The 17777-nt window shown below is 49.8% G+C and overlaps 1 protein-coding gene across 1 annotated transcript; it reads left to right on the top strand.

Moving 5' to 3' along the window:
- The first annotated feature begins 9851 nt into the window (after positions 1-9851).
- Rflnb (refilin B) lies at positions 9852-17562 on the top strand. Its single transcript, XM_027426715.2, has 3 exons — positions 9852-10212; positions 12654-12763; positions 15304-17562. The coding sequence occupies exons 1-3, from the start codon at positions 10003-10005 to the stop codon at positions 15632-15634; spliced, it is 651 nt and encodes a 216-aa protein (XP_027282516.1). The 5' UTR covers positions 9852-10002; the 3' UTR covers positions 15635-17562.
- Positions 17563-17777: the final 215 nt, after the last annotated feature.

Genomic DNA, 17777 nt, shown 5'->3' with positions numbered 1-17777 from the left:
GAGAATGAAGAAAGGAAAAAGTACTTTACATCTAAAATCATAAATGACAATTTATAATTTATGTTTCAATCCAGCATCTACTTTATTGCTGCTTGCTTTGGTTTCACAGTATATGGAAATCTTGATCTGAAAATTTGCAAACAAGCCAGGAGGTGGTGGCCCTCACCTTTAATCCTAGCACTCAGGAGAGTGAGGCAGGCAGATCTCTGAGCAAGTTCCAGGACAGCTGGGACTATAGAGAGATCCTGTCTCGAAAAGAAAAATTGAGAACAGTGTTTGTCCTCCCAACCACTGCTCTGCCCCCACACTGTGTGTGTGTGTGTGTGTGTGTGTGTGTGTGTGTGTGTGTGTGTGTGTACCAGCATACATGTGCCACAGTGTGCATGTGAAGGTCAGAACAGCACTGGGTTATGGTCTCACTTCCCACCTTTGAGACACGAGCTCTCTTGCTGTTCACTGCTGCCTACACCAAGATAACTGATTACCCAAGCTTCCTGTGAGTTTCATGTCTTTGCTTCCCATCCCCTGATAGGGCCACATTGGAATTACAGATGTTGGTGAATTCTATTGTGTTGGATTTTTATGTAGGTTCTAAGGTTCTAAACTTAAGTAGTTAAGCTGATGTGGCAAACACTTTACCCATCAAGCCACCTGCTCATCCCAAATACATACATGCATACATACATACGTACATATTTTCAAGGCAGGCTGTCCTGGAACTAGCTCTTGTACAGCAGGCTGGTCTCAAACTCACAGAGATCCGCCTGCCTCTGCCTCCCTAGTGCTGGGACTAAGGTGTGCGCCACCACCACCCAGCGTCCCAAATATATTTTAATACACACACACACACACACACACACACACACACACACAATTTGTTTGCTTGGTTTTTTTTTTTTTTTTTTAACATCAAACCCTCAATCTTTCTGCCTCACAGCCTCCTGCACAGCCTGAGTTGCTAGGGCTACAGTGTGTGTCACTGTGCACAGCTGCAAGCACAGATAACTTTAATTAAACAGAAAAACCAGGAGTTGGAGAGGTGGCTCATCCCTATCACTACATAAACTGCACATGGTAGTGCACAGTTGCTTTCTGGTTTTTGTTTTTAATGTATGTATGCGTGTCTGTGTACAGTGTATGCATATGAGTGCAAGTACTCTTGGAGGCCAGGAGAGGGCATCAGATCCCCTGGAGCTGGAGTTACAGGCAGCTGTGAGCCTCTCATTGTGGGTGCTGGGAACTGAACTCTGATCCTCTGCAAGAGCAGCATGTGCTCTTAACCACTGAGCTGTTTCTTGAGGCCCTGGTGGTACACACTTGTAATCCCAGCACTTGGAAAGTGGGGGGCAGGACTATCAGATGTTCATGATCAGCCTCAGCTACAAATCAAGTTCAAACAAGGCTAGAATAAGAGATATAAAATCCTGGAGAAAGACACACACACACACACACACACACACACACACACAAACACACACACACACACACACACACACTCACACACGGAGAGAGAGAGAGACAGAGACAGAGACAGAGACAGAAGAAAGAATAGAATCAAAGCTTTGTGGGGGTCCACCTCATGCCATCTCCATGTGGGTTTGGAAGCTCCTATCCCTTGTTTCTCTGACCTTGGAAGGTAGGAGGTTTAGGCCTATTGCCTTGCAGGAAGCAGCCCCATTCCTTTACAACACCCCACCCATTCAACAATAGCACCTGAACTGTTGCCCAGTTTCTGTTCAGATAGCCTTGGAGGCCACCTCCTCTGCTAAAAAAGACACTCAGGAAAGTTCTGCTGAGCACCCACTCTGCACAGCAGTCAATTCCAAGAACAAGGTAGTTGTCTTAGTTGGTGTTCTACTGCTATGAAGAGACACCATGATCAAAGCAACTCTTAGAAAAGCGTTTAACCTGGACTGGTGGCCTGCATGCAGACATGGTAGCTGAGAGTTCTGCATCCTGATGCAAAGGCAGCAAGAAGAGAGAGACACTGGGCCTGGCTTGAGCATTTGAAACCCCAGTGACACACTTCCTCCAACAAGGCCACACCACCTCCAAGAAGGCCACACCTCCTAAGCCTTGTCATGTGTGCCACTGCCTAATGACCAGAGCATTCAAACATACTAGCCTATGGGGGCCATTCCTATTCCAAGTACCACAGTAGTGTAAGGGGAACGAAGGGGGGGCGGGGGCTGAAAGGAAGCAATCCCAAAAGCCTCGGGCTTTCTATCCAAAACCCTGAGTGTGCAACACTCTCCAGCTTCCCTTAGAACTTGAAACATAGGCATGACGATGTGTGTTGTTCCCTCAGGAGATCAACAGATGGAGATGGGGACTGTCAGCCTCAGGGCAGCCTTTCCCTGCCTCTGGAGCCCAAGGTTAAGGGGATCAATAACTGGGCACTTGCTGCTTCACAGCAGTAAACCCTCCTTCCCTCCAGGTGGGAAGTTCTGAAGTGGAGCACCAGGGTTCAGTGTACATTATTGGTCTGGGGACTTTGACCAAAGGCCCTCATTTTTTGGAGAGGGTACTAACTGAGGTCCTGTTGAGCTCAGGCTGGTCTCAAAGCTACCCCATACTGTGTAAAGCAGTGGTTTTTTCAGCCTGTGCCTTGCCTGGAGTGACTCCCTTTTCAGGGTGGAGGATGACTCTACACCTGGGTGGACTTGTGAACAGCTGTGGGTGTTCAGTACCATCCACTAACACAGACTAACAAATAATAAATGATTTGTTCCCAGTAGGATGAAGGGCACCACCCTATAAATGTATTAGGGTGAATTGGGGCTGCAGGAGCCTGAGAGCCATTCTCGAGAATCATGGGAAAAGAGCCGCTTCCTCATTGGGGCCACCTCAAGAGGAAGATGCCTAACCCTTGAATGATGAAGGATCCCACTGACCTGTTGTCTGCTCACCTAGTGACTGGTAGGCAGATAACTGGCTGTCCCAGGGGCCTTGGCACATCTGAGTCCCAGCCTACTCAGATTGCTGTGTGTTTTATTCCTCTGTCTGGACCTGCCGTCCACCCATCCTCTTGTTCATCTGGCCCTGCCCTTTCACCTCTGCAGTCAGACTCAACTCTGCAGTTCTCAAACTTGTGGCTGGGCCCTAAGGACAGCAGCAGACCCGTGGACCCATCGTCCTTTCTCTCACCTGCTACTGGTTTACAAAGGACCTAGGGCCTAGTACAGCTTCATTTTCATTTATCTCTAAATGTATTTAAAGTCTATTTTATTATATTTTATTTATTCAATTTTTGTGGATTGTGGGTGCGATCCTCTTGTGTAAAGGTCAGAGGATAACTTTCAGTTCTCTTTTTCAGGAATCAAACTCAGGTTAATAGGCTCAGCATCTGGCACCTTTACCTGCTCATCCATCTCTCTGGCTCCTGTTTTTATTTTGAGACAGAGACTTACCAAGATGGCCTTGTACTCTTTATGTAGCCCAGACTGGAATCAAGTTCCCAATCCTCATGTCTCAGCCTACCCTGTAGCTGTAAGTACAGGTTGTGATTCAGGGGGCAGAGAAAGGTAGATCCTTGTGGGTTGGAGGCCACCCTGGTCTACATAGCGAGGTCCAGGCCAGCCAGAGCTACATAATGAGACCCTGTTTCAAAACAAACAAGCAAACAAAACACGGGCTACCAGGGCTAGGGAAATGCATGAGCCTGTAAAACACTTTTCTCCCAACGTGAGAACTGAAATTAGGATCCCCTGGTGCCCACACAAAGCCCGGAAGGCACAGGGTTTGCCTGTAATCCTAACTCTCAGGATATAGAAAGAGAGGATCTTGGGAGCAAGGTAACTCTGCTTTGATAAATACAGAGAAATCCAGGAAGATATCTGACCTACACACACACACACACACACACACACACACACACACACACACACACACACACACACACAATACCGGTTGGTGTTGCCTGCCTCTTACATCTGCAAGGTGGTTTTGCTGAACACTCCCTTTGATGGTGTGTTCATACCTACTTCTCCACATCCCCACTGGGGCATGGCCATGATGTTTTTTCCGGCATCCTGGGCTAGAGGATGTAATTGCAGCTCTATCTGCAGAAACCCAGAAGGCAGAAGTTCCTCTTTCATTTTCATTGCACAAGACCAAATGTAACCCAACAACCTAATGCTGCATCTTGCAAGGAAGCTTACTTAGTCAAAGTTGGTTGTGTAAAAGACCCAGGCCCTTCTGCCTGGGGCTTCGTTGGTTCAACCATGAAATCGATGGTCATGCTTTCTTTTCCTTTTGTTTTTTTTTTTCTTTTCTTTTCTTTTTCCTGAGAAAGGGTCTCATGTAGCCCAGCTGGCCACAGACTTGATATGCAGCCAGTAATGACCTTGAACATCTAATCCTCCTGCTTCTCCCTCCCCAGTGCTGGGATAACAGGCAGATACTTCCATGCCCAGTTTTATGCAGCACTGGTGATCGAATCCAGGGCTTTGTTCATGGTAGACAAGCAAGACTACCAGCTGAGTTTCATCCCCACCCCAGTGGTCCTTTCTACATGCAGTGTGGTGAGTTAATACATAATAAAGTAAAATAAAGTGAAGTAGTTATTTTTCCTGGTTACCTCTACTCCACAGTGGCACAGGTCAATATGAGACATGAGCACTTAGACTTCTGCAGTTCTGTAGCAGAGATGAGGTTTTGAAAGCCTGGCTGTCCATGCAAGAGTCCTAGAGTGCTCCTCTGGTCGCTCTTCTTCTGCTTCTTATTCAAAAAGTGCTTTTCAGTTGTAAACACCACAGTCCTGGAGAACTTTGTTAACTCCAGTTCCAAGAGCTCTGATACTTCATTCTAGTCTCTGAGGATCCAGGCATGTACATGGTGTACATATATATAGGAAAAATACACAACATAAATAAGTCTAAAATAATCAAACTAATAAATAAAGCCTATAATCCTAGCACTTGGCAGCTGGAGGTAGGAGAATCAGGTGTTCAGTTTAAGGTCATTCTCAGCTACATAAGAATAAAAAAAGAGAAAAAATATAACAAAGAGAAGCATGAGATAAGATTTGGGGGGTGTTGGGTGAGACCTACCAGACTGGAGGTGCCAGGCCATAGAGAATGTCTGATCCCCTAAAACTGGAGCTACAGAGGGTTGTAACACTCTGTGTGGGTGCTCGGAATTGAACCCAGGTCCTCTGATAGAACACCGGGGGTTTCATCCCCTGAGCCATCTCTCCAGACTCAAGAAACTGTCATATGAGGAGCAACTGGCTGTACCCAAAGGCTCTCGTTTTCTATCCTGTCTTGGGCAGCAGCCATGCAGTGCCAGATCCTCTGTGGTCTTGGAGCACCTTGGAGACTGTAGAGGCTGCCTTTGCAGTGTGGCCCCACAGACCAGCTGTTTGTCTAAGGGATGGTGACAGCATACCCTTCTATTTGTCAGCCAAGGAAACAAGAGTCTGACCTTCAGTTGCTTAACCAAGGGCTATTTTCCCAGCTTGCAAGCCCTTGCCCAGTTAGAATGTGCTGAACAGAGCCAGAAGTGCATTATTGTAAACCCAAGGAGGCCATGTGCCCTAGCCCTCTGCAAAATCCCATCTGTATGTATTTTGCAAAGGCCAAGAGTGGACCTTTTCAAGTGTAACTAGGGAGCACATGGGAAAGTCAGCTCTGAGTTAACAGATGGGAGGTCCCAGGTAGGGCAGAGTTCACTGAGCTTGTGGGGGCTCCCTACACAGGGAACATTTGCCTGATTACATGCCAGTCACACTTGGTCTCTGGGTTAATGTTGCCCTCTGACTTGAGCAGACCACATCTCTCCACCCAAACTGGTGAGCTCCCAGATGAGAGGTTGGGAAAGGGGCCTGCTGGTCCTCCAGGCCTGCTTAGCTCTGAAATTGCCAAGCAAGCGCCTGAATGTTCCTCTGGCTCTATGCTACCCTGTGAATCCCAAGGGCTCCTGGTTATCGGCCCATCCCCACCCCCAACACCAGTGCCCACACTCATGGGGGTTGTGTTGGGTTACTAACCATCAGAGCATGCCTTTGTCTTTTAAGCCTCCTGTGTGTTGGGATTACAGGGTGTGCATCATCCTTCCTGATTCCTGGCTAAAGCATGTTTTCTTCATCAACCCTGCTCTCAAAGAAGGAGGAGGAAGAAAAGAAAGAAAAAGAAAGAAAGGAAGGAAGGAAGGAAGGAAGGAAGGGAGAGAGAGAGAGAGAGAGAGACAGAGAGAGAGAGAGAGAGAGAGAGAGAAAGAAAGAAACAAAGAAAGAATGAAAGAAAGAAGGAGGCACGATCTCATGTAGCCCAGGCTGGCCTTAAACTCTCTAGGTAGTCAAGGATGGCCTTCAGTCATGAATTCCAGATTCCCGTGTCTCCATCTCCCAAGTGCTGGTAGTACTGGCCTGTGCCACCCACCCTTCCCTTCTTTACAGAATGTGGCAGACCCCTTGCAATGTCCTTTGAAAACAAGGACTTTAATCTTCAGATAAAAGGACAAAATTAAATTCTATTTTTTAAGCGTTTTGTTGGCATGGATACAAATAAAGGAGAGAAGAGATCTGATTGGACAGTGAGGCAGGTCCTCTACATTATTCAACAGAGAACAACCTGGAAGCCTAGAGGCTGGAGACTGCAAGGTGCCATGGATATGGGCACAAGCCAGCAGACTGAGCCAGGACTGGTTTTAATCCCCTGGCTGGCTTTGCTGAAGACAGGCTGTTCCACAGAAATAAGCAGCAGCCATGAGGGGTCCTGCCTTGCCCTTGTCTGACTTAATTCCCATTTGGGCATCAGTTTACTTTAGTGCAAAAAACCCACAAAAATGCAAGATTGGCATCCATCATCAGGCAGCTTTTGTTCCTGAGGCCCTGCTGGGAGAGGCCTGAGGCTGGAAGCCAAGTTCTGTGGGGACACGATGCCTCTGTGATCTAGGCCTAGGGGTGATGGCCCTCTCTGAAAGGACAGCTTTGAGATGAGGCCAATCTCTATATAGGCTCCACAGTCTCTCTGGGCCATGCTTGTTTTGTCTAAATTACCTCCTGGTTTCCACAGACACCAAGCTGTCCTCAAATAAAAGCCCGTCTCCTAAACTGGGATAGTACGGATTAGGGGAATCAGGTGTCTTTTCCCGTCCTCTGCTGGCTTTATTTTATTTTATTTTTAAACAAGACCTTGTTAAGTAGCCCTGACTGGCCTGGAATTTCCCCCAAGCTTGAATTTTCTGAGCAACATCCTGGGGGAAACATCTGGAATAAGATGTAGGATACTGAAGAGTCCGTCCGCGTGGCAGGCTCTTTAAAGGCTCTAGTGATCGTTCAATTTGAAGCTGGGTATTTGGTTCATACCATAATCTTAGCACTTGAACATGGTAGGCTGAAGCAGGAGAATTGTCTAGAATTTCATGCCAGCCTGTAAGACTTTGACTTAAAACTAAAACAAAACATTTTAAATTTAAACTCACTGCTCAGGCCTTCAGAGAAAGAGCCCCATTTCCGGGATCTGAGTTTCAAGGTTCACACGTGGTTACACAGGAAGTCCCCTTCTCAGGCCCCCTGAGCCGTGGTTCTGCTCTCTCTTTCCAAGAGCACCTCTGCCCCACCCCCCAACCCCAGGAATGTGAGGCCTAACCAGACAGGATTATTGGCAGGAGCTGGTGGGTGATTCTGGGGATTCTGTGTGGAAAGGAGGTTCACCACCTTGGTCTCTGCATCATGAACAGACCTATGGTTAATTGTCCATGCCCTTTGGATTTCTGCACAACTCAGTGCTAAGTAGATCTGGAAGGAAGAAAGGGAGGGGGAGGGAGAGAGGGAGAGAAGAAGGAAGGAAGGAGGGAAGGGAGGATGGACTGATGGACTGGTGGGTCACTCCACTTATGCTTTGAAAGCTGCTTGGTGGTTCCCCGGAGCCCGGAGGATGCCTGCTTGGTCTGTGCCTAAAAGAGTTGGGAGAGGTCGTTCTTGGTAGTCAGACAGAACCCATACCGGTTGTAGACCAGCTACTCCCTGTGTCCAGTTTGACAACTGATACTCCTGGGACCCAGAAACGGCTTTGACATCCTGGGCCATCGGCTTAATGATGCTGGTGCCAGTGAGGATGTGTACCAAAAAGAGTTGCCTGGAGTCACTCGACCCCTCCAAGGCTGGGAGCTTCATACTCTCTTATGCTAGCAGCTTTGCTGTCTCCGTGGATCTTCTGCCATAATGTAGATAAGTGTCCAGAATACAGCTCAGAGGGTGGCAATGTGGCTTCTCAGGCTCTGGAGCCAGCAAGTCCCAAAGTAGGCAAACTCCCTACAACGATCTGCACTGAGATGGAGTATGGTAGTCAGGGCCCAGTATACTGAGCTGTCTCAGGCTTGTCCTCCAGTATCTGGTCTACCATAATCTCCTTGGATCAGTTGCCACCTTCCTGGTCATCCTTCCCAATATGACCAGCCCACCTTTCACACCCTCAGAAAGTACAGAGGCTCCTCCTCTGATGCCAGCGGTCCAGTACTGCTGAGGTGTGCAGGAGTGGGGAAGTGTGACCACACAGAATGTCCTTGCATTTGACGCTTGCCTGGTACCATTCACTGAGGATTTTGTAACCTATCCCCACCTGCCCTGGGTGAATGAACGCTCTCCCAGTACAGCCTGCTCCAGAATGTACCCTCTGTGGAAGGGGTGAGCCTGGCTTTTTGGTTCATAGCAAGCAGCCTTCTACCTGTCATGTGATTGGAAGGCAAGGCAAGTCCCTCTGTCTCCTGAAAGTGATGGGTAGAAAGGAGGACTGGGCTTGGCTGCCAGATCTAATCACAAGTCTGCGCCAAGCAGGACAGATGTCCTTTGTCTTGGCAGAGCTGTGGACAGTGCTGTGAAGGTGGGCCCGGGAAGTCTTCTGGTGGGGTATATGGCACTTGCTCAGAGCTGGCACCCGATGAGTAGGTTTGTCGGAGGCCAAGGTTCCAGAACCTCAAAGAGCAGCATTAGAACTGCCCGGGAAGTGTGATGACTGTGTACTTGGTGCTGACCCTGGACATCTCTGTAAGAAAAAGCATTGAGTTTGGGCAGACCTCCAAAGCAACTAGTTCCCACTGAAGAAGTGCTTCTCTGTCGAAGCTAACAGGAAGAGAGAGCTACAGTCTGATTTTGTTGTTGTTGGGTTTGGGTTTTGTCTTGTTTTTAGAAAGGATCCCCTCAGATGGCACAGAAGGAAAGTTCCTGTGTGTTAAAAAAAAAAAAAAAAATGTGACCTTCATAAGGGATCTTGGGCCCTAAGACAGTCAGCCCAGCTGGGCAGCTAACTTGCTAGTCTCTCTTGGAGATCCAAGCCTGTGACACCCTCAGTACGTCCCTGCCTGGCCTGGCCACAGCCTGTTCAGCTAAGCACCCGTCCAGGGAGTGATCAACGCCTCCCTGGAGTCCAGAGGAGTAGGCCGGTCTCTCCTCTGGGGCAGACGTGAGAGCCAGAGTGGGCCCTACTGAGCCAACAGGCGGCCGTAGCCATACGAAGCGCATTAAGTATTAATAATTTCCAGTTGTTTGCTCGTTGTCTCTCCCCCCCTTCCTCCCGCCCCAGGCCTCTGCAGGCTGGGACTGGGCTCTGGCTCTGGGCTGCCAGATCTAGAGATACTAGCACCTCCCGGGGGCCGGGGGACAGGACAAGGGACAAGGATCCCGCGCACCCCTGAGACAGGGTGGGGGACCGGACAGAGCCCGGCAGCCTTGCCAGCGGGCGACGCGGCTTGCCAGGGGGAGGACGGAGGGGGCGTCGCGGGAAGATCGGGTCGCGCGCGGGCAGGCTGGGCGGCTCGCGGCGGGAGCGCAGCGGCCCCTGGTGCACAGCCTTTCGGCGGTCACCACGGCTGGGCCGGCCCCCGAGGCGGGGCGGAGGGCGGGTCTCAAGCGAGCGCGGCCGCCGGCGACACCCGGACAACGCGCCGGCGGCTGGGCAAGGAGGGCGGCCCGGAGGGCAGCGGCCCTGGCCCGCGTGTGCGGCCCTCTCTCGCACTCCTACACCGTGCTGGCTGTGCCCCGGCCCCGCCACACGCGCAGCCATGGTGGGCCGGCTGAGCCTGCAGGATGTCCCCGAGCTCGTGGACACGAAGAAGAAGGGCGACGGCGTCCTCGACAGCCCAGACTCGGGGCTGCCCCCAAGCCCTAGCCCCAGCCACTGGGGGCTCGCCGCGGCGGCGGGTGGCGGTGGGGAGCGCGCTCCGGTCCCAGGGGCGCTGGAGCCCGACGCGGCGGCGACCCCAGCAATCCCGGTGAGTTGCCTCGTGTGCGGACTTCTCCCCGTCCAGGTCCATCCGGAGCCAGCCCCGGGGACTCCCCAGCGCTCGCTGTCGGTGCAGCCACCCGCCTGTCGAGACGGCGTGGCCATCGCCGGGAGCCGGGGCGGGAGCGCAGCGAGAGAGCCTGGCCAGCTGGAGCCAGTGGCTGGAAAATTGTCATCGCCTGGGAGGCGCGGGAGCCCCGGGAGAGGCGAGCCGCAGTCTCCTCCCTTCGAGGTGGTGGCCCCCGGGGCTGCCAAGCTGCGGCTCGACCACATTCCTGTCGGGGCGGCTGGGTGGGGCTCCCGGGACACGGACAGGGAACCCGGCCCTCCCCACCCGGGGGCCCACGCCCCGAGGGTTTGCTCCCTAGGCGGCCTCCCTCTGCCGGGACCTGGGAGAGGGGTGTGTTCTGGGCTCCCGGCACAAGGCGGGTCAACCTTTGGGAGACTTGGAGAGTCATGCCTTGAGCCTTCAGTGTGTTGGTGGACCCAGATCCTGAATACCTAACTCAGCCAGAGTTCAGCTCTTAATGAGATCAGTCCTCCAGGTGGCCAAGCTTTGAAAGTATTAATCCTTTTACTTCTTTTACTTTAAACTTTTTGCAAGAAAATCTCGTCTGTTTTGCCCTGAGATCTGTTCAGGTGGTGGTTTGCAGGCCGAGCCAGCGCAGGGGTGGCCACATCCTGCCTACAGTGGAAGCTCAAAGTAGGACTTAGGGATGGCTGTTGAATGGGCCTCCTGTGGGGTGGCTGTTAGGCTGGAGGACCACAGTGACTTTGGTGGTGTGGGTCCTCTTGACCTATTGATTCTGACTTAGCACCTCATACTCCATTCCAATGTGAAGCTTGCTTCTGCTTGGCCGTCTGGCCTTTTGCCTCATCTTACCTCCTCTGACCACAGACCAGACACTCACAGTGCTTCTGATGTCACTTCTTCCACCTGCCATGAACCTTGACCCTCACCTTTCCCATCCAAGCCCTGATGGCCTTTCCATGCTCAACCATGTCACCTCCTCTGGGAGCTTTCTCAGACGTGTTCCAGAACCCGTGGCTTGGTGTCCATCCTTCAGTGTCTCCTTGTAGATTTGTGTCTCCTTACCGATGCTAACCCACCTTATCTCCCTCCCACGCCTAGATACCCAGGGAGTGTCTGTTCGATGGGCAGGAATGAGAGACAGGGAAAGGGAAGCCAAATGGACCCCTGGATAAAAGTTGTTTGGAGGTGTGGGAGAACCAGCTGTGGTGGCCGCATAATGCTGCAGCTTCCTGGGATGTGCTGTCCTGGCAGTCAGAGAGCAGAGCAGGACCTACTGTTTCTAGATCTGTACCCACATCTTATAACCATACCCGCTCCCCCAACCCAGAGTCCCTAAGCTCCATCCTAGCCCCGGAGCAGTACCCCCAAGACTCTTGGCTGTCCCTCTGGGCTTTTGCATCTTGTCCTGGTAACACAGTAAAGATCTCAGAGCCAACCTTCTAGAAACTTTGCCTTCTTTGTCCTTGGGGTGGGGCTGCCACTTCCACGCCCTGGCACAGATGTAGCTCTTGCTCTTAAATTAAGCAAAGAAAATGACAGATCTCAGAAAACCAGAGAGCACAAAGTGCTGTGGAGGCCCCTCTTCCCTGTGTTTATTTCTGCACATGAGCACAGAGGGACGGATTCTAGCAAACTGGGTGACCTGAGGCTGTCACCTGAGCTTCCCTGCTGAGTCAAAGGCTGCACTCTGCACACTGGGCTTTCTGGCTAGTGGAAGCCAACATAGAGCAAAAACATCTCTGTGTTCCACTGTCACAGAGTTGCAGGAACCCTCTGTCTTGGATGGCGGCAAAGGAGGTGGGGAAGTAGGAGTTAATCTTTACCTTAAAAAGAAAAAAAAAAAAAATCCTGGGAGCATTTCTTCCGAGGCAGTAGTTGTGGCCTTCTTTCTCTGACTTTTGCTGAGACAATGACAGTGGTGGGGGCTCTGCATAATTGAGGGTTCTGAAGAGTTAAGCGTGAGTTGTGGGGCTTTCTTACCTCAGGGCTCCTGTGTACAGCGGCCTCTGGCTCTGGCCTCAGTCCTGAGGTGGAGTTCATCATGGCAGCTTCCTCTTCTGCCTTTCACAGACCTTCCCCGTGTGCAGATAGAGACATAGGAGGTGACACAACTCACACAGCTCACTTAGGATGGGCCTTGCCTAATATGTTCATAGGTGCAGTGTCCATCACTGAAAAAGGAAGGGGGCAGGATTGATAGGGGATTGGACACCCCACACCTTCCTGCCCTGTCTAGTGTACTTCCCATGCCATGGGCCAGGCTGTCCTTTGTAGGGCCAGACTGTAATCACTATGGGGCCCCTCATTGGAGGCTCCAAGGCTCAGCCTTCTATGGAGTGTATACTTTGCCTGGTCAGTCATAGGTCTAACCATTCTCTCTCTCTCTCTCCCCGAAGAACCCAGCATCTCTGACCCAGTCTCTGGCTGCTGTCTGTTCACCACGTCTGTGTCCCCTGTCCTTTGGCGAAGGAGTCGAGTTTGACCCGCTACCACCCAAGGAAATAAAGTGAGTGTACTGGCCCTGATATTATTTCTTAAAATGTTTTTAAAATTCCAGGTATGATTGCTTATTGTTTTAAAAAGTTAATTATGAAAATGTACCAAAGACTATTAATAGTTTGACTTATTTTCTTGCATGAAACTAATTAGACATATAGATGCTCTATTTATTTATGTAGCTAGTTAGTTTAAGTTTTCAGATGGGGCCTTGCTATGTTGCATTAGCTGGCTTGGTATTCACTGTATAGCCCAGGTTATCATCCAACCTTAGGATGATATTTCTGTCTTGGCCTCCTGAGTGTGAGGATTACAGGTGTGCGACACTACGCCTACTAAACACTCTTTTTAAAATAAAAGTGAGATTTGGTGATGAAGTTCTGCCATATGCTTTACACAATTCATATACCATGCCTTCAGGTGCTAAAGACTTGGTTGAATATTGCTTCTTTCCTGAAGCCACTTGTTCCCTCTATCCCACCTTCAAGGTGCTGTGACCCTGTTTCATGTTATGTCACTGGACAAGTCCTCTGGGAATGATCTCACCAAGGATGATCGGAGGCAAAGAGTTGTGGAGAGGTTCCAGCAAAGGGCTGTCTTTTTCAGGAAAGGAATTTTACTTTTGGTGACTGGGGGTTTTGTCACTGGAGTTTCAGTTGCCCGAACACAAAGGGGCCTTTGATATGGAACAGAGGGAGGTTCATCCATTTAGAGGTGAGCAGGTTCACCTTTTATTCCCCTGGAGCTTTGTGTTTCTGACAAAACTGGGACATGACTTTGTGACATTAGTTCCCATCAGTATCTTGTGACTCCAGGGAGAATAGACAGAATGCTGCTTCTCACCCACGTGATGCTTGTGGAGACACTAATAGCTGTGAAGCTGCAATATTAATGTAGCCAAGTTGTCATTGTGGTGCTCCCAGAACACATTAACCCTAGCCATGAAGGTTGTGTAGACCTACATGCAGTCCCAGCCAGCGCTCAGGAGGCTGAGGCAGAGCTGGGGGAATTGTAGGCTAGGCTGGCCTACTCGCAAGACCTTGTCCCAAAATAATAATAGTAATAAAGCAACTGAGGGATATAAATAGCAAGTTAGTTTGTGGCCATCAGGGATGCACTTGGCTTTCATTGATAGGATCAGGTCCCTGGGTCCCCCAAAGTTGGGAGGTTTCCAAACCATAGTTGGGGGAGGACAAGCATTGAGGCCATCTAGAAGCTTGACTGTAGCCAAGCTTCTAGAGCCAGCCCTCAGCAGTTCTGAGATTCTTCCCCTTCTCATGCAAGAGCTGGCTGGTCATGGAGGGGGTGGGGGAGCATCTAACTCCCATGTTCAATGTTGGACTCCACCTTGTTCCATGAACAGCTCTGCTCAGTGACAGATGCATTCAAAGAACAGGTCCTTAGGTAAGGTCACTGCACGATGTCTTAGGTCCTTAGGTAAGGTCACTGCATGATGTCTTAGGTCCTAAGGTAAGGTCACTGCACGATGTCTTAGGTCCTTAGGTAAGGTCACTGCACGATGTCTTAGGTCCTTAGGTAAGGTCACTGCACGATGTCTTATGTCTCTGTTCATACATGAAAGGAAGTCAAGGCAAGAACCTTGAGGCAAGAACTATGGCAGAGTGCTGCTTACTGGCTTACTCCTCCAAGCTTGCTCCGTTTGCTTTCGTACATGCCCTAGGACCACCTGCACAGGGATGGCATTGCCCACAATGTGCTGCACTCTTCCATATCAATCACCAATCAAGAATATGCTGCGGGGGGCTTGCCTACAGGCTAAACTTACAGAGTCATTTTCTCAATTGAGGTTCTTTCTTCTCAGATGTCTCCAGCTTGTATCAAGTTGTTAAAAAAAAGAAAAGAAAAGAAAAGGATAGCCAGTGCACACAAACATATTAACATGCACTTATGCATGTAACTGTCATATGTGTTGCCAGTCATTGACCAAAATGTCTTTGTGCTGTGTGTAACTTAATTACCCCGACAGCACTTGGCTGCATGTAAACACTGTGCCCCTTTGTATTCAGAGAGGATTCTGAGGTATAGACAAGTTAAGCCATTGGACTGAGGGCTTCCAGCTTATGTAAATGGGAACAGAATTCAGGGCTGTGGCCTGCTGTGGGAAGTGGTAAACTTTGGAAGCCTGTGTGCTGCATTTAGGTCCCAGCTCAGATCTGGGAGTTTAGCTGGGGGATAGAATTCTTGTTTATCTTCCAGGTCATGGTTTCTATCCTCAGCCCTGTAAATGCATCAGTCCATCCATCCACCCACTCATCCACCCCAGTCCATCATTCAGGGACATTGTGACCGTTCATCTCTGCATCTTGCTCTCTTGTTCCAGGAGGTTTGGGAAGATGCATTTAGGTAGGTCCTGTGACAAAGTGACTGGAATAACTTGCCTCTCATAAAGCACTCCCATAGACTCTCGCTGCTTCTCCCTGATGCAGCCTAGTTCAATGTTTGTGCCCCTGGAGAGATGAGAGGTCACCCTTGGGACCCCATGCTCCCCACTCAGAGGGCAGCTTCATGCTGGCTTGTATCTCCCCACAGGTATACTTCCTCAGTCAAGTATGACTCTGAGCGTCACTTCATTGATGATGTGCAGATGCCCCTGGGCCTGGCGGTGGCTTCCTGCAGCCAGACAGTCACCTGTATCCCCAATTGCACTTGGCGAAACTATAAGGCTGAGGTGCACTTCCAGCCCCGCCACAAGGCCGCGCGCTTCCTCAGCACCACCATCATCTACCCCAAGTACCCCAAGACCATCTACACCACCACTCTGGATTACAACTGCCACAAGAAGCTGAGGAGATTTCTGTCCAGTGTGGAGCTCGAGGCTACAGAGTTCCTGGGTAGTGACGGTCTCTCAGATGAATGCTGACTCAAGCTAGCTACTTGGGGTTGGGCCAGCTGTTCACACACTGCCCCGGTCCCTAGACCACCCTGGACAAGCTGGGTAACATTGCTCTTGCACATCATCCCAGCCCCAGAGGAGTCTTACCTGGAGATACCTCTAAACCTAACCAGGGGGAAAAGAAACTCACTGCATCTTCAAATAATAGAGAAACTTGGCTTTCTTTAAAATTAAAATATTTTCAGATAGGTTTTTTTTTTTTTAAAGGAGCATGCATATATATGTTCTGGTTGGTTGATGCAATTTCCCCAAAGTCTCAATTTGATGAAAATAAAGATAGACAGAACAAACGGACGATGACATCGGGACAGGCTGGGGGGAGCTTGCCCTCCATTTTCTGATGAAGAAAGTGGGAAAGTCTCTGGAGTAGAAAAAGTGAGTTTTAAGAAATTTCAGCCATTCATATCTTCATTGCTGGCAAAAAAAAAAAAAAAGAAGCAAAAAGCTAGCTAGCTCTGGTAGCCTGTGGTGCCCAGGTGTGCACAATCTGTGGAGACCCGTGCTCTGGACCGTTCTTTGTTTCCACCTCCCATTTGTTTTTTCCTGCTAATCCAAACTCTTAAGCATTAGCAAGATCTTTTTCATGGTATTAGGGGAGAAAAACAAAAGCCACAAAAGGAGATGTCTTTAAAACATGAGCTCTCTGCCTGTGCTGCCTTTGTTGGATTGGGTAAACAGCTAGCCCAGTCTGGGCCACTGCAGCCGTCTGGTCCTCAACGGTTGGTTCCAGGCACAGGCTCTGGTGCATCCCGAGCGTGCTTGGCATCTGGTTAACATCTCCCTAGGCTTGTATAATTCTGCTCATAGGTATTTTGAGGGTTTTGAAATACTTTCCCATTTTTTTCACAAGGCAAAATGCAGCAGGGGCCTCTTTTTGAGAGGAACGGCATTTTAAAAGAATGCTTTGGGAAAAATGCATGTTGGAACTGCTTGGAAAGGGACTCCACTAGAGGCAGCCTGCCCGAAGAGCAGCTGCGATAGAAGGAGACAGATTCGGATGTGACTTGCACCATCATGACTACAAGTCTTGATGGACTGATTCTTAGGACTCTGATAGCGTCATAACTGGGAAGGACTGGGTTTAACCCCCCCAAAGCAAGGAATATTGCTTACCACCCAGATAAGCTAAGATGAATTCAGTAGGGAGTGACAATTCAAACACCACAGCCTTGCCTCTGTGGTGATAGGGGAACATTTCTTTTGTGCCACTGTATACGCAGAAGTGACTATGGTGGAGTTGAGTATGAATCAAAGGTGTTTCCCAGCTGAGCCAGCCACCTCAGCAGGGACAATGCTGGCCAGTGGGTGCTGAGCACCAAGCTGCCCCTGCTTCCCTGCCCCTACCCCAGGCCTGGCTCTTGCTTCTTAGAACCCCTGCCAGGCCTCACAGTGCTTTTCTTCCAGCCTTGGAAAGAACAAGTTGTACATATTTCTTCCAAATACATCCAAACCATGTCAAGTGGGTTACAGAGCCTCTGCCTTCTGTGATGTCTCTGGGTCTGTGAGGATGGCTTCTAGAAAGCAGAACTGAGAACATTCTGGCTCCCCTGGGGCCACAGCAGAGACCGGTTATCATGGAAAAGAGGTGCAAAGATAATGGCTCTCATTTGAAGACTGTGGCGTTGTCTAGAGCCACACTGCCTAGTCCGTGTCCCCTGCAGACAGCAATGCCCAGTCTGTTGGACCTTTAACTCATCCTCCTGGGCAGAGAGATTGCTGGCTTTATGGTCCCAGCTGACTAGGGAACAGCTCAGTTGGGGACACACTGGGGCACACAAGCTCCTAAGTGGTACTCTGACAAATGCTACTTGGCTTTAGAAAAGTGGGTTTTTCTATCTGACTTTATAATGTCACTGAAGTGGGAAATATAATTTCTTAATTTCTTTTTGCAAATACAGGGTTTTTCTGTTTGGTTGGTTTTCTGTTTTTGTTTTTGTTTTTGTTTTGAGACAGAGTTTCTCTGTGTAACAGTTCTGGGTGTCCTGGAACTCACTCTATAGACCAGGCTGGCCTCGGACTCACAGAAATCTGCCTGCCTGTCTCCCAAGGGTTGGGATTAAAGGTGTGAGCCACCCCCACCCCTAGCAAATACAGTTTTTAAATTAGGAAA

The sequence above is a fragment of the Cricetulus griseus genome, chromosome 7 (assembly GCF_003668045.3).
Source record: "Cricetulus griseus strain 17A/GY chromosome 7, alternate assembly CriGri-PICRH-1.0, whole genome shotgun sequence".
In the NCBI taxonomy this organism is placed as follows: Eukaryota; Metazoa; Chordata; class Mammalia; order Rodentia; family Cricetidae; genus Cricetulus; species Cricetulus griseus.
Note: the sequence above shows the minus strand (reverse complement) of the source record. Positions and strands in the feature narration are given on the sequence as shown.

Bases quoted from the DNA above. Each gene is read 5' to 3' on its own strand.
- Rflnb (XM_027426715.2), top strand. From the start codon at position 10,003: ATGGTGGGCCGGCTGAGCCTGCAGGATGTCCCCGAGCTCGTGGACACG. The intron at 10,213-12,653 runs GTGAGTTGCCTC...CTCTCCCCGAAG, and splicing joins CGGCGACCCCAGCAATCCCG to AACCCAGCATCTCTGACCCA. The intron at 12,764-15,303 runs GTGAGTGTACTG...ATCTCCCCACAG, and splicing joins CTACCACCCAAGGAAATAAA to GTATACTTCCTCAGTCAAGT.